This window comes from Typopeltis vanoorti, chromosome 14, assembly GCF_054136105.1.
Source record: "Typopeltis vanoorti isolate ZY-2024b chromosome 14, IOZ_Tvanoo_1.0, whole genome shotgun sequence".
Taxonomy (NCBI): Eukaryota; Metazoa; Arthropoda; class Arachnida; order Uropygi; family Thelyphonidae; genus Typopeltis; species Typopeltis vanoorti.
In genome coordinates this window covers 87,973,888-87,989,266 of record NC_143562.1, presented here as the reverse complement: position 1 = coordinate 87,989,266, position 15,379 = coordinate 87,973,888, and the positions used below count along the sequence as shown (strand labels likewise).

At 34.6% G+C, this 15,379-nt stretch overlaps 1 protein-coding gene across 2 annotated transcripts in view; it reads left to right on the top strand.

Annotated features, from left to right (window-relative positions):
• LOC150099735 (HAUS augmin-like complex subunit 1) overlaps nucleotides 1–15,379 on the top strand; it is a 140,790-nt gene that overhangs the window by 22,985 nt on the left and 102,426 nt on the right. For both annotated transcript variants that reach the window (XM_090404240.1, XM_090404239.1), the window contains exon 2: nucleotides 11,544–11,718. In XM_090404240.1, coding sequence (XP_090260366.1) covers nucleotides 11,556–11,718 — 163 coding nt within the window. In that variant the 5' untranslated portion in view covers nucleotides 11,544–11,555. The remainder of the gene's footprint in view (nucleotides 1–11,543; nucleotides 11,719–15,379) is intronic.

Genomic DNA, 15,379 nt, shown 5'->3' with positions numbered 1-15,379 from the left:
TGTTATCATATCAGTTCCAATTATTTTTATTTATTTGTTTTATTGCACAGGATGATCAAGAATGGGAGGTCGCTCTTGGAAACTGTACAAAGGTCATCAAGGCAAGGTATGATGGTTATAGTGATCTGTGAGTGTTTGACATCCTGTGAGTCTTTAGACTCAGTGGAGGCTTGGAAATAATACTAATTATGTTCTCGCTGTATCATTTCAGTTCTGATTATTAACAGAAAAGGTGGGTTTATTAATGGGAGGTCACGCTTTAGTAACTTTGTTACATTTATAATAAGGTGAATTGTGTATTGGACAGAGGAGGATTAATTTCATAGAAATATTAAATTGAATCTGCCTTATTTTTTTCAAAAATTTGGCTGTCCATTTGAAACAAATTGCTTCAGTACTGGTGAGATTTTGGAAGTTAGCAAACAAAAAGGTAAAAAAAAAAAAAAAAAAAAGGCAGCTTATCCCTAAGATAACCAGGTCTCCCATCAGATTTTTAAAAATTTTTTAAGCTATAAGAAATGGTATTAAACTTAAAAAAAAAAAAAAAAAAAAAAAATACCAACCTTCAGTTCAGGCCTTGACCATAGAATGCTAACATTTGTTTTATGATTAGATTCACTGACTCTCAAAACTTGGTTCTGTTTATTTGAAATTACCTGTCTTACCCAAAAAAATATGCATTAATATCATTTTTGAAATGAAAATATCAACTTTGAAAAAAAAATTGCATTGTGTGCACATTTTGCTCCAATTCTCTGTACTACAGTAAGGATTTCAGCATACCAGAATGTTGTCATCCTTTTTTCTTTTGCATATGCTGCAACTAGTCAGACCATAAGGTTCAGAAATTGAGAAAGAGCAGGATTTACTGCTGAAGTGACATGCATGTCATTATTATTATATGATGCCTCTAAGGACTCATTGCGAGAGGACACTCCACACAACTCACTGTATACGCTGCTTAATCCTCCATCTACATGTTATGCCACTATCCATATACCACTAATACTATTTTTTGTCTTCATGTATGTCATCTATCCTGTTTGCCTGTACACAGAATGAAAAACTAGTTTCTTGAAGAAACTCTATTTCTATTTGAGATCAACTTACTCACCTTCAGTTGAAAAGGCCCATATAAAGAATCCTCTCATCATAACGAGATTCAAATTTGAATCTCTTCCAGTCCAAGAATATTTTCCCAGGAAATAGGAAAATATGGATATAAATTGAAAATCATTACTATAAAAATACTAAAAAATATATTTTTTTAGTATACTAATACATACAATTAGTCAGATATTTTCAGGTGCAAACTTTGTTTGCTCTCACTGGGATAAAGGATGAAACTAAATTTATGATATTTTAGGATGTTTGACTAGCAGTAAATAAACAGCACTCTTACTCTAAAATCCAGAATATTATCAAGAAAATCCAAAGAAAACCTTTAAGTTGTTTACACTGTGTTAACCTACAGTTGTGAAACATGAAAAAAATATATAATCGATTAACCAACTTCTTGTGTATGGACTCAACATGAAAAAAAAAGGGGGGGGGGATAATAGAGGAAACACTACATTTGAAAGAAAAAGTATTGAGAAAGATTTTTGGACCATCTTGCAATCAAAGTATTGGGCTGTGTGAATGAAGACATAATGAGGAACTATGATATCTTTTTTTAAGAAATAACAGATGTTGTGTAAGATAAATAAGATATGTAAGAAAGATAATGTTTATAAGAAATAAGATACAATAAGAAGTAAGAAAATTGAATGGTTTGGTCATATTTGAAGGGCAGATATTTATCTGATCATACACCAAGAAAGACCTGCAGGAAGACCCTGAGCATTATATATATATGGATGTGGTAATGATGAAAGACCTAAGACAGCTGGATGAGTACTTTACTCCAGATGCAGCTAATGATAGAGACCAATGGAGAAACTTGATGTGACAGCATTAGACCCATTTGGTCGATTATGCTATAGAGAAAGAAGATAATCAGAAAACACTGTTCTAGATAGCAAACTCGAAGCTTTATTTTTTGAGTCACTTTGGACCTCTGTCAAGAAGTAGGGTGGTGGTGATCTCACATGGTTGATGATATTCATCTACCAGGATGGACATTTGTGAATGTCTTTTATCCAATCAAAGTTACTGTCCAACAAACCATGTCCTGTTTGGTTGGACAGCAGAAATGCTATCCACTTGACCAATGAGGTCAGTCAATACCAATATGCTGTATTCTTATGAATTTTATTATGGAAATATTATTGCTGAATACTTGTGGCATTTCTGAAATTGAAGGATTTTGAAACTGTGTTTCAGTTTTCAGAATATTGTAAGACAGCATAACATTTGCTAGCAATTGTTTCATTTGAACATGCAGCTGAATATGATGTAGCTGAACAAGAAAATTTTGTGGTGGTACAGCTGAGTCCTTGTGCAAGTACCTGAAAGAAGGTTTACATGAATCTTGATTTCCACAAATTAGAATATGTAGAATGTTCTAAAGTATCTGTACTACGTGGAGCTTGTTTAGTATCTTCAACCTAGGGATCATGCCCAGTGGATGTGAATTTTGTAATTGATAAAATGCAGATTATACTAATACCTTATTTGGTGACAATCGCAGTTCATCAGTGACAGTGTTAACAATGGCAAAATTCAATGTATAGTAAGAATTTTGATGTGTGAATCCCACCTGTGAAAGGTACCTATATTATATTAGTAATGTTATGTGGTTGGGCTAAGAATTAGATTATCCAGAAACTCTGCTCTAGGGATCAGACATGGAAATTTATTCAAGCCATTTCAGGTCTCTAATAATCTATGTTGTAATTTCACATTGGACAGTGTCATTCTCTTATCTCCTAAAGACATTTACAAAACATCATGTCCACATTAGTATTTGAACTTCACACAGCCTGGTTTTTTGAGACTGTGTACATTGTTCATTTAGCCATTCAGGCTGGCTATAACATTCTCCAGTTTCATGTGGGATGTAGTGTGGCATCCTCTGTAATCAGTTTATTGGTCTTTGTTTTCAAAGATGGTCTTACAGGTGACTTTATCTATGATTTCTACTGTTGAATGGTTTACCTCTGACATATAAAATGTATACAATGGAGCTCCACGTTTTACCTGTGCAGTTACAATGCCTTTCAATATTACTTCCTGGCTGACGAGTGGTCATGGTGATGTACATGGTTGTTAACCCAGGTATCTGGGTTGTTTCTTTGGCTTTCTCGGTGGGATGGATGAAAGACCTGTTGTATCAGACAAATGAGTAAACTTGACATGCAATACCATCTTCTTCTTCTAGGCATTATTCCTGCTTCCTATGCAGGGTCTGCGTGTTACTTTTAGATGCGACTTCTTGTTAGTACTACTCCCAACCGACCCGTCGCCTGGTCTGCTGCTGGGGGGGGATATATTTTTGACTGTAGAGGCGTATGTTCACGGGGCTGGTTTGCCTGTTTGCGGGATGAAAAATGCCAGATAAACTGGTGGAAAAAACCCTACTGACCACGCCCAAGACCGGCTAACTTGGCTATGCCAGAGGAAGATCCTCAAATTCCTCACGTCTACAACGGGAATCGAACCTGGGACACTCCTTTCCCAGGCATATGGTTGCGAAGCGCGAAGCCACTAGGCTAACCGCACGGTACACATGCAATACCATCTATATGCATATAATTCTATAAATGTTAGTTTGAATAAACTAATGTGAACTACGTGTGCCCTATACAGATGAGGTGAATTATATGTTGAATTCAGGTATATTATTTCTGAGAACTTGAAGAACTTCAGTCAGTATTAATAATTTCTGTTGGTTGGAAAGAGATGTAGCTTTTAAATCCTATCTATGACACAGAAAATCTTTACAAAGACTTTCCAATGGATAGTAAGTTATCTGTTCTCATGTGGAGAAAGCAGGATTTTTCATCCCAAAAAACAGACATACTGGTCAGAATAAAGCATGCAGTTAACAGATGTTATACGCTTACCTTATGGTCTTAGTTACTTCAACTAATTAAAAAAAAGCTGATAACCTATACCAAACACGACCTCTTGAATAAACACTTTATCACATCTACATTTTTTTTTTTATGCAGTTAAGACATTCAAATTTTTTAATTTAAATCTCCATAGCCATTTTTTAAAATTAAACCAGCCATAGATCTAATTATTTGGAGTTGATTTCATGTTTATATGAAGTTTTTCATTCAAGAAGCATCTGCTGTAAGCTAAAGTTATGCACAATATTTCCTGCACCTTATGTATAAGTGAGCCTGTGGCAATGGAAAATGTATGGAATCATTAAGATCTCTCTGAAAATAATAGCATTTAATGAATTTTGTAAGGAACTTATGAAGTTTTCAAAAATATTTGATTATCCTTTCAGCATTTTTTTTACTGTGAGCTATTAAGTTTATGCAGTGTGGTTGTTTGGGTCACAACTCCAAAATATCTAATCACGGTTTCTTAAGTTAATTTTACATTTTAATTGTTTCTTATTAGAGAATATCTCCACAGATGGATGGTTTTGTCAAACCTCACTTATCTGGACCTTAAATCCTCTCTGTGATAGGAGGAACTTTATTAAGCATTTAGTATCTTGATTTAGAACTTTGTTTATTGCTTAGTCTTGAACAGTAGTTAGACAAATCAAGTGCAGTAGAGAACTCTATCATAATCATTGTTCATAGGAAGTCAGTAATGACATATCATTACTAGCTTTCTATCTGGATAATATTAAAATATCTTTTATTTTAATGTATATTTTGTTGTGAAATATTGATATGAAAGTAGCCATGAACTAATGTAAATAATTTAAAGCATATATGACTGACTTTAGGATTTATTGTTGTTGACCTCGCTGCAGAGCAGTTCCAGCCAAAACTGATGTCATGGTCATGATGATTCAGGCTTACTCAGAGTCAAAGACTCATCATGGGGGGCCCATCCTAGAAAACACAATCTATCATACCAAAATATCCAAAAATGGAAATTCACTGCTTGAACTCATTGACCGTGCTCTCACCACTATCAGACAATGCATTCCACGGGTCAGCCACCCTCCATGCAAAGAAACTACTCCTCACCCTCATGCTCACAACTTTCATATTCCAGGAATGGCCCCTTGTCCTCGCTCTTTCCCCACCACCAAACGAAAGAACTCCCCACTCTGTAACCACCCTCAACAGTTTAAAAGTCTCAATCATATCACTTCTACCTACCAAAGTCTGCAGTCCACATTCCCTCAACTTATCTTCATAACTAACATTGTACAGTCCTGATAACATCTTTGTTATCTGCCTCTGCTCTCTTTCCAATGCATAGTTATCCTTTTAAGAGAATTTGAATAAATTGGACATATGGTTGAAAGAATGAAAGAAAGTGATGATTGAAACCTGAAACTCAGGGAAAATATTGCAAAGGTGGTGATGGTAACCCAGAGGATTGCTGCAATACTAAGAAGGACAATGATCTGCAGAGATAAAAGAGTTGTCATTCCAATGCATAAAGCTCTGATCAGGTGGCATCTGGATATTGTGCTCAAATTTGGTCCACAGGATTTGAAGCAATCCTCTGGGTTACCATCACCACCTTTGCAATATTTTCCCTGAGTTTCAGGTTTCAATCATCACTTTCTTTCATTCTTTCAACCATATGTCCAATTTATTCAAATTCTCTTGAAAGGATACTGTTAAATCTAGAATGAAGGAGAAATTTATTGTACTACATTTCATTTGGATTTAACAAGTATCAAAAACTCTCAGAGAATACGTGTATATTGGTAAAGGTGAAATCGATTGTAAAATAATGATAAAATTCGTGATTTAAAAAAAAAAATTTCCTTATGTAATATAATATTGAGAGTCTGTGAATACAACTGAGGTTGAAAATAGAAAAAAAAAAGTTAGTATGCCAAAGCTTAGATCAAAGTTACAGAAGAGATGAGCGGATTAAAAACATGTCCGGAGGCAGTCAAGTATGCAAGGTCTAAAGGGCGCATGGGAGTTTCCCGTACACACGCAAGGAGGAGCAACGGCACGGAGTGCAGAAAAATTAGGTGCCGTGTAAAAACAATGACGTAGTAGGGAGAATATCACAGCAGTGAATATATAAAGCTTGGCAATGCCAACTTGAGGCTTTTTCCATCTTGTTCCTGGAGAAGGAAGTTTGAGTGCGGTCGAGAAGGACGATATCCATAGGCAGCTATGCGGTCAGACAGATCCAGCGCTAGCATAGGTCTCGTCACAATGGTATAATCAGCGTAGGCTGAGGTTATATGCGGAACCACGTGGAGCGATCCCCCGCAGACCAGCTTCACCTACATCGAAGGAAATGAATCGTGAACGTATTCGCTAGCCATTCTTTTCTGAAGGCAGTAAACCGGAAGAAGAAACAACGAACCGCAAGAATATAACAGATGATCAAAAGAGAAAGCCAGAGTGATCCTAATGCCCTGGTAATGTAAAAACTTTTTTAAATCTTTTGTATATACAGGAATGTTAGATTGTAACGAAGATAGGAACTGATAAGTTATTGGACTTTCGAAGTGTAATAGGACTTTAGTATCTGAACCACATATAAAATGTTTTAGCTCTGTGTATGAGGACTTGAAAGGTGTTGTGATTGAATATATAGTATATATTCAATCACAACATATGGTAAATGGTAAACATTTACCATATATGGTAAACAATATATGGTAAATGATTACCTATGAATGTTCAGTATTTAGAAGAAATTCATAATGAGTTTAGTATTAGATATTGCTTCATGTTGAGAAAGATTAAGAATGCCCAGGTTACACCTGCATGATTGACTTAGTTTAGTTAAGTAACTATCAGTAATTATACCTTATTATTTTTATGAATAAATCCTTTCTTGTCAACCTAACAACTTCCCTGATCTGTGTTCTCAATGCACCACTCATAAAATAGAACCTGTGCGAATCAGAATTTTGGGGGATAGCCACGACTGCAGTAAAATTAAGACAAGTTTTTGGTGAAATTTGGAATAGTAATTATGTGAGTATTGAATATTGTACCATTCTGAGTGTTTCTCCCAGATGATGAAGCTTCTCTAGTCTAATAATTTTGGATGGCGCAGCGTTAACAAATAAATTTTTCCAAAATTAGAAACGGGGTTAACACCAAAATTATAACAAGAGGATTAGCTCTAGCCTGAAGCAGTGTCTTTGTTAATAGTGGGGTGCACTATCATTCAATACGTTTATAGCGGCCAACAGATAGAGAATTAATAAGACTTGTACGAGGAAGGAATTAATGAGACTTAAAAAGAGAATTATGAGAGACAAATGAATAAGTAAGGTAGATAGGTAAGGGAATATATCAACATACATATTTTTACAATGGCGCAACATATAAATTTTAACAATGGCGCAGCTGACAGGATTTAATTAAAGTAATTAATAACAAATAGAAATAACGATATAGTGCAGATGTGGTATTTTACAATACCACATCTGCACTATTATTAATAACTTCCCAGCTTCACATCATCTGCAAACAACTGAATATTCTCCTGCAATCCATTGACAGTCATTAATATAAAGTTTAAACAATACAGGTCTCAGTACTGGTCCCTGTGGAACCCCACTTGTAACCTTCTGCCTCCTTGATACTGCTCCCCATACAGAACTCTGATACCTATCAGATAGCCAATCCCAAATCTAGTTCACTAAACTGACATTTAAACCAATGTGCTACAACTTAAATATCAGCTTATCATGTATCCTGTCAATATTGAAATGTTTGAATAATATTTTTTAGTGAATTTATAAGACGTGAATTTATACCTCCTGAGAAATGTACCTATTGACAATGATGCAACCTGTATGATGTTGCACAGTAACTATTGACTAGCAGCAAGAGAATGCTGGAAAATAGCTGCTTGGATGGAAAAGTATAAATAAAGAAAAGTAATGAAAACTTTGAATTTATGGAATCATATGAATTGAGATCTGTAAAAAAAAAAAAAGGAATAAAATGAAAGTTTTTTATTCCTTTTTTATAAGAAGTACACGACATGCACTCTAATAAAAACAACTGGGAAGCAAAGTGACTGTAGATAATTAATTTCATTATTAACAGAAGAAATTAATTTTAATTACACCTATTTTAATATACTGTATGTGCTTCCTTTATTCTGTGTAAAATCTGTCATTTCTTCATATTGCATGTCAGTAGTAAGTATTTCTGTTGACAAATATTCCTAATGGAAGGTAGATTTAGATTATTCTGTTAAATTCTATTGTTAAAAAAGGAACAGATGACTAATAAACTTTTAACTGAAAATTCAATACAAGGATTGATATAATTCACTTACTTTTCTTTGATTCCCCTCCCAACTAACAGTGTCAAATTTATTTGAAATTTTGGATGTAGTGCATTATGATGAATTACTTGTTATTTCTTAGCCCATGTTTTTCTTGCTATGAGTTTGTTAAATTTAGTTTAGTGCACAGCTAACTTTATTTATTGTACAGTTTAAATTGAGGGAAAGTGCGACAGTGAATTATTATTAATTTTGTTAGTTTAATAGATTCTATATACAATGATACCCCCAAAGTTACGCGGTAGGTGGGACCAACAAAAAGTGCGCAAGTTGAATTCGCGTAACTCGGGGTATAATTTTGCATGTAATTTATATATACAAACATACAATTGGGACCAAAGGTTTACAAAAACACCTATATTTTTTAAGAAATATACAGTAATCATAATTGTAGTTTTTCGTACATAAAAAAAAAGAAAGTTATTTCAATGCTGAGTTTCATAAAATCTAATAGATTCGTCTGATGGCATAATGTCTTGTCACGCAAAATTTCTTCATAGCAAGCCAGTGATTTTTTTTATTCCTTGCCTTGTGGCTACAATTTGTTCCTCATTAGAATCTATGTCCTCCAAAATCTGTAAACCTTCCTTAATTAAGCTGAGACCTTCTGCTAATTTTGCAGTTGTCATGTGCTTTTCTGGTACAACTGGATCTGAGGTTTCGGTCTCTTCAGTAGCGCTTTGCTTACGCATCTCTATGAGCTCGTTGATTGTAAGCTCCTTGTTATGCGAGTCTAACAGCTCGCTGACATCTCCACTGTCGACTTCTAAATCTAATTGCCTGGCAAGGTTGACAACTTCTTCTATTGCCTCAGCAACTTGATCAGTTTCTGGCAACATTTCCGTTTCGCATTTAAAAAAGAATGGACTAAGTTTTTTCCAGACACCATTCAAGGTTTTTTGGGAAATTTCATCCCAAGAATCTTCGATAATCTTTACAGCATCTAAAACTGTTTCCAAAACTCTTTAACAGACAGTTGCTCATTTTGCCTCATAGCTTCATTCAGACTTGCAAACAAACGCCGTGTGTAGTACGCTTTGAATGTTTTGATAACTCCTTGGTCCATCGGTTGAAGTAAGCCGGTTGTATTTGGAGGCAAGAAAACTTTTACACGTGGATCAAAATCAATTAAAGTTGCAGGAGGGTGACCAGGTGCATTATCAATAATGGGCATAACTTTAAATGGAATTTTTTTAAACTGACAATAACATTCAACTTCAAGTATGAAGTGGTGACCAAACCAGTCTTCAAAAATAGAAGCTGTCACCCAAGCTTTAGAATTTGACTTCTAAATCACTGGCAAGCCAGCTTTAGATTTTTTTTTCAGTGCTCTTGGATTTTCGGAGCGATAAATTAAGAGAGGTTTTTAACTTGCAATCACCAGCTGCATTTCCACCAAGCATTACTGTCAACCGGTCTTTGGAAGTCTTAAAGCCAGGAAAAAAAGCCGTTTTTTCTTCACATGCGATGAAAGTTCTCTTAGGCATCTTTTTCCAGAACAAGCCGGTCTCGTCTACATTAAATATGGTTTGACTGCTATAGCCACCTTCCTCGATGATAGCCTTAAGTGTCTCAGGAAAAGCAGACAAAGCCTCTTTATCAGCACTTGCCGCCTCTCCACTCTCTGTGATGCGGTGCCAGTTACAGCAATTTTTAAATCGGTTGAACCGACCATTACTGGCCATGAAATTTTCTTCTTTGGCCGCTTCTCCAGCTTCTACTTTTAGCCTCTCAAAAATCAGCTTGGCTTGGCTACATAACGTCGTTTGATCAACTGGGCAATTTTTTTACTCTGACTTGATTATCACACCATAATTTAAGCATCATTTCCATCTCACCAATAATCCCATGATGTTTACGAATTATGCTTGAATTCAATGATTGGACATTTTTTTTTTTTCTTCACGTGCTTGAATTATGCTTGAATTCAATGATTGGGCATTTTTCACAGCAGCGAGAATTTTTTCTTTATATTTCATGATTGTTCTTACTGTGGATTCCTGTAGATCGAACTTCTTTGATAGCTCACAAATTTTCATTCCGCCTTCAAAATCCTTAATAATGTTGAGTTTTGTTTCCAAAGTCAATTTTTTCTTTTCTTGCTAGCTGCAGAAGAATCGGACTTGCTTCTTTTGGACGACATTATTATTTTTTATGTGATTTTGTAGACTATAAAAATCGTGTATGAATGAAGACTGCGCAAAACACGTCAGTGCTTGTTCACAGCACGTGCGACACTGGCGAATGCAGCCGGCACGGAAAGATATGACTAGTGGTGAGGCGTGACGGGAATACGCACATATAAGAAGCCGCGTAACTCCGGATTTGTGTAAGTCGGGTTATTACTGTATATCCATACTATACTAAATCAGTTCATATAAAATTATTGTAAATAATTACTTACTTTGATATACTTGGTGTAATTTTTGGCAGAATAATTAAGATAAGGTATCTTTGTATCGAATTAAACACTTGCCTGAGATTAATAATAGCATTTCCTAAGGATGAACTTCATTAGCTTTTTGGCATATAAAAATATCAAAGCATCTAACACCTTTTATTCCCTTATAGGGAGTAGAACCTTTTAACCCTAGCTAGCTTTTGGAGACTGGGTGGGCAGTTCAATCTCCACTGGTAGTCAACCAGAGATAGCTGGCTTATGACTATCACTAATTATAAGTGGCAACCGATGAAGAGACAAACAAGTGCTGCCATCTCTTGGTACCTAACCCTAACATCCCTAACAGGATGTGTTACTGTCTACTTACTGTGTTACTGTTACTTAATGTGGGTTCTATGGTGATTTTCTTTGGTTTATGGGACAAAAAAAACCCGCTTGCCTGTTCCAGAGATCAACTAACTCGGGAACAGGTCGAAAAAGGCTTAGAAAAAGTTCCTCCATTCAGAGGCTATACTTGAACTTAAATCTATCTTTGGGTTGCTTCAAGTACCACTTATAGTGTCATTGCAAAAAACTGGGTTCAAAGGCAATTCCAAGTTACTTTTGTTGCTGAAAATTGTTTATCTTCATTACTGGTGTTTGAATATTCTTGAGAATACATTACTTGTAAAGTGTATATGTATATGTAAATCATAATATGAAGTCAGTGTTGAGGTTTTATCAGAAAGTCATGCCCACGTCATGGATAAACTTTTTTTGTTTTTAAATTTAGGTTCAGCAATGGATGAAAAAGATATATGGAAATAGTGAAATTCCTTATTGTGAAGTCAATGAGCAGTCTATCGAAAATTTATATAATATTATGTGCTTCAATGAAGAAATGGAAAAGGATACGACAGAAATTATTAAAGATTGCATAACTAAAACATCAGAGTACAGCATTGAAGGCAAGTAAAGGCTTTGATTTTACATTGAAACAAGAAAAGGTTGTGAATCCCCCAACAAAAGGTTTCTTTTCTTGGTGGGATTCACGCAGACAAAAATAAGAAAATAAAAATGATTAACCTCAGTGGGTTTATTTTAATTGCAATGGTTCTTTTAATAACACAAGGAATGAGTAATACTAGTTATTTAAGGCTATATATTTCAGCTGAGGGAATGTTACAATATTAAATTAGCTATTTACAAAAAAAAAAAAAAAAAAAAAAAATTTGATGTGTGATTAGAATGAGACTTTCTCGATATCTTAAACAGAGAGAGGCAGTCATTCCAATTTAAGTTCGGACAGTGAAGTAAGGCCTCAGTACTTTCTTTAAACAAATGTAAAAATTTATACTGACATCAGTGAAGTAAGCATGTTTCAGACCATATGATATTATGGTCTAAATCTATTCTGTGCTGTGCCAAGCCAGATTTCTCAGATTTACTGTTGGTGATATAAGATTGGTGTTCTTATATTCTCTTTTCTACTAAGTGTCCAGTTTGGAGTAAGAACAATGACAGTCACAAGGAACTTGATGGACGCCAGGAAAAGCCAGAGGAGACATGTTATCTTTGGAAGAAGGAAACCGTGCTGATAATTTGTTGATAAGAAAAGTAGCCACTAAATTGTATTTCTTAGAATTCTGGAAATGGATTTTGGGATGTCAGAAATGTAAGGGATTGGAACTCAACATACTGTTTCCTTTTTATTTTAGCTAGGATTATAGGAATTAAAACGCTGTTACTTGGTGCTTTCTGAGAAGCCATTGAATTTCATACATTGACGTTTAAGGGTGTCTGCTGAATGAGTGATGTCTCAGTGATGAGGAAGACTCATTCAGTCTCCCTCAAAGACTTCAGGTATTCAAGAAACATGCAGTATTTCTTCTCTTCTTAATCTCCTGCTTACACATCGCACTGACATACCTTATATATACAGTGCTTTTTTTCTAGAAAAAAAGGTGCCGAACTCGCATCTTGTTAAGCTTTTTATTCAAGAAAATGATATTCAAATCTTAATTTAAATGAAATATAAAGCAGCTGTTGCTGTTACAGAGTCACATAAATGAATTAAATATACTTTATCTTCAGTATTTTTTATTTTAGACATGATCAAATGTAAAATTAGACAACCAAATTAAAATATACAACCAAAGACCAAATATTAAAGTATTGTAAAAACATTATATAATTTAAGAGAAGTTCATAGTGTTTTCCAAAGTTTTGTCCAATTCTCGTCGAACAAATCGTCTTGACTCCTTTCTTTGCTCTTAATATCTAAGGCCAAATGTCGTCCTCTAAGTAACCACATATCAACATACTTTGAAGGATCGAAAAGTCTTAAAAGTGGTCCAACGAGTTTGATGAATAGAAGTGACGAAACTGTTTTAGTCTTCACTGAAGCTCTTGTTGGGGTGATAATTAAATTCATCTGCGAAAATCTGCATTCACTTGATGAAATGGGAATGGTATTCAGAGCATGTACCAAACGCAATGGTTTTTCTGGGTATGTCTTATCGAGAATGTATTCACGGAATCCACGAATCATTTCTCTTTCATTTAGTTGCAGTCTGATTGACAAATTTCTAACTTCCACCTCTCCGAATGTTAGCTGAGCATCAATATCTTTAGGCCAATGTTTTTGGTCAAGCACGCGAGCCCAAAGTGCTAGCTCAACATCTTCGCTATCAAGCAACCTTTTTTCAATTGACTCTTTCAATTTGGTATAAGATGTTTTTGGGTCAATAGGAGGATTATTTTTTGGAGCTTTTTCGTGAAGCCACGAAAGCACAGATTGTGTTCAGCAGCTGCAGCACATCTATAATAGGGTCCAAAATTCTGTCATCTTTCTTCAAAAACTTGTACAAGTGCATTTATTTTTTGATTTGCCATGTAAAGGTTCATGTTACTCACTGTCTTGCAGGTCCAAACCTAATTCAGACAATTCTTGGAGAGTGTCACACATCAATCCTAGATCCAATAAAAAGTCTGTAGATGTTATTTTTCTTCTTAAGCCATCATAAGTACATTTATCATTTTTATCTCTCCTAGGATCATGCATCGCATCTTCAAAATGATGCAATAGAGATTGAAAATTATTCCACACAGCCAAAACTGAATGGAAACTAGATGACACCCATCGAGTACTTAAAATTCTTCCAATTTTCAGCAGCTCAACCTCTAGTGATTCTGCACATAAATGCAACTTTCTACTGTTTTTTGGTAAAGCGTGGTATAGGACATAAAGTTTATCAATAAATGATTTGAATCTATTGATTCCTGAAATTTCCTTTACAGCATCACTTACTGATAATTCTAGTCTGTGATTAGCACAATGCCAAACTATAATAGAAGGAAATTTTTCTGACAGAAATTTTTTCATTCCACTTTTACGCCCTAACATTACAGCAGTGCCATTGCATGCTAGAGAAACTAAATATTTTTTAAAATAATCTTCTGTCATCCCATAATAGTTAAGACTTTGGAGTAAGGAATCAAATACACTTTTTGCCATTATGTTTTCAAGTTCGATCAAGTCCAAAAATAAATTTATCGGTGAATTAATTCCAACACATTCGATATAGCATCGAATATACACTATGAGAGTGGTTTTATTGCTTATTGTTGTTGATTCATCGATTATCAATGAAATTATATTTTTGGATTGAACGATTTCTTTAAACGCATTTTTTCTCATTTCTTCACTTACATGATTCACAATATTAATACATGCATTTGTTGAATGAAGAATACGACCCATTTCAATTCTGTTCAGTTCTTGCAGATCATTTTCACTTTCAAAATTATGGAATGATTGGTTTACCTTTGCTACTTTATATGCAGTTTGAAATTATTTCTTTTTCACAAGATAATGATTTTAAAAAAACTTTTTCAAGGGTCTTTTTTTCGGCTTCAGAAACAATTTTTAACACTGCTTTTTGTGTGCAGCAGATTCTCTGTGATCGAACTTTTTTTTTCGAAATGAGCTCATCTGTAGCTTCCTATCTTTGCCAGAATATGTAATCTCATTGTTGGCCCATTCTTTGGAAATTTTCATTCCCATCTTTGTTTAGATTCCAAGAGTTCTAACTTTTTTGCAAGGCATACAGCCAACTTTCTTTTTGCAAATATACATCCATTCATTTTTCGAGCAAAAATCATTTTTTTGATCTAATGTCCAGCAATTCAGCCAGTCATTTTCAGTTTGGCCTTGCTCTTCAAGATTAGCTTGAGATGATTCGAAAACATCAACTGGCACCATTTCCATAATTTTTGACGTCGTGTCTGTTATTATTCTGGGCTTTTTATTAATGGGACCGGTGGTTGAGAAGTAATTGGAAATCTTTTTCATTTTCAAACTTGGGATCAGACTTTTACACTAAAAAGTTAAAAAAAAAAAAAAAAAAAATGCTAAAAGGATATGAAAATAATGACGTTAAATTTATGTCAATTCAATAAAGATATTTTTTAGATAAATAAGTGTTTTAATGAAAATCTTCGCATGTTGTCAATCACATGTCTATACAGCCACAAACATAGTTGCTAATGGCATGCATGTTATGTACATGCGAACATTATTTCAAAAATTACTTTTGAAAATTTGAAAAAAACTGTAAAAAAATAGGT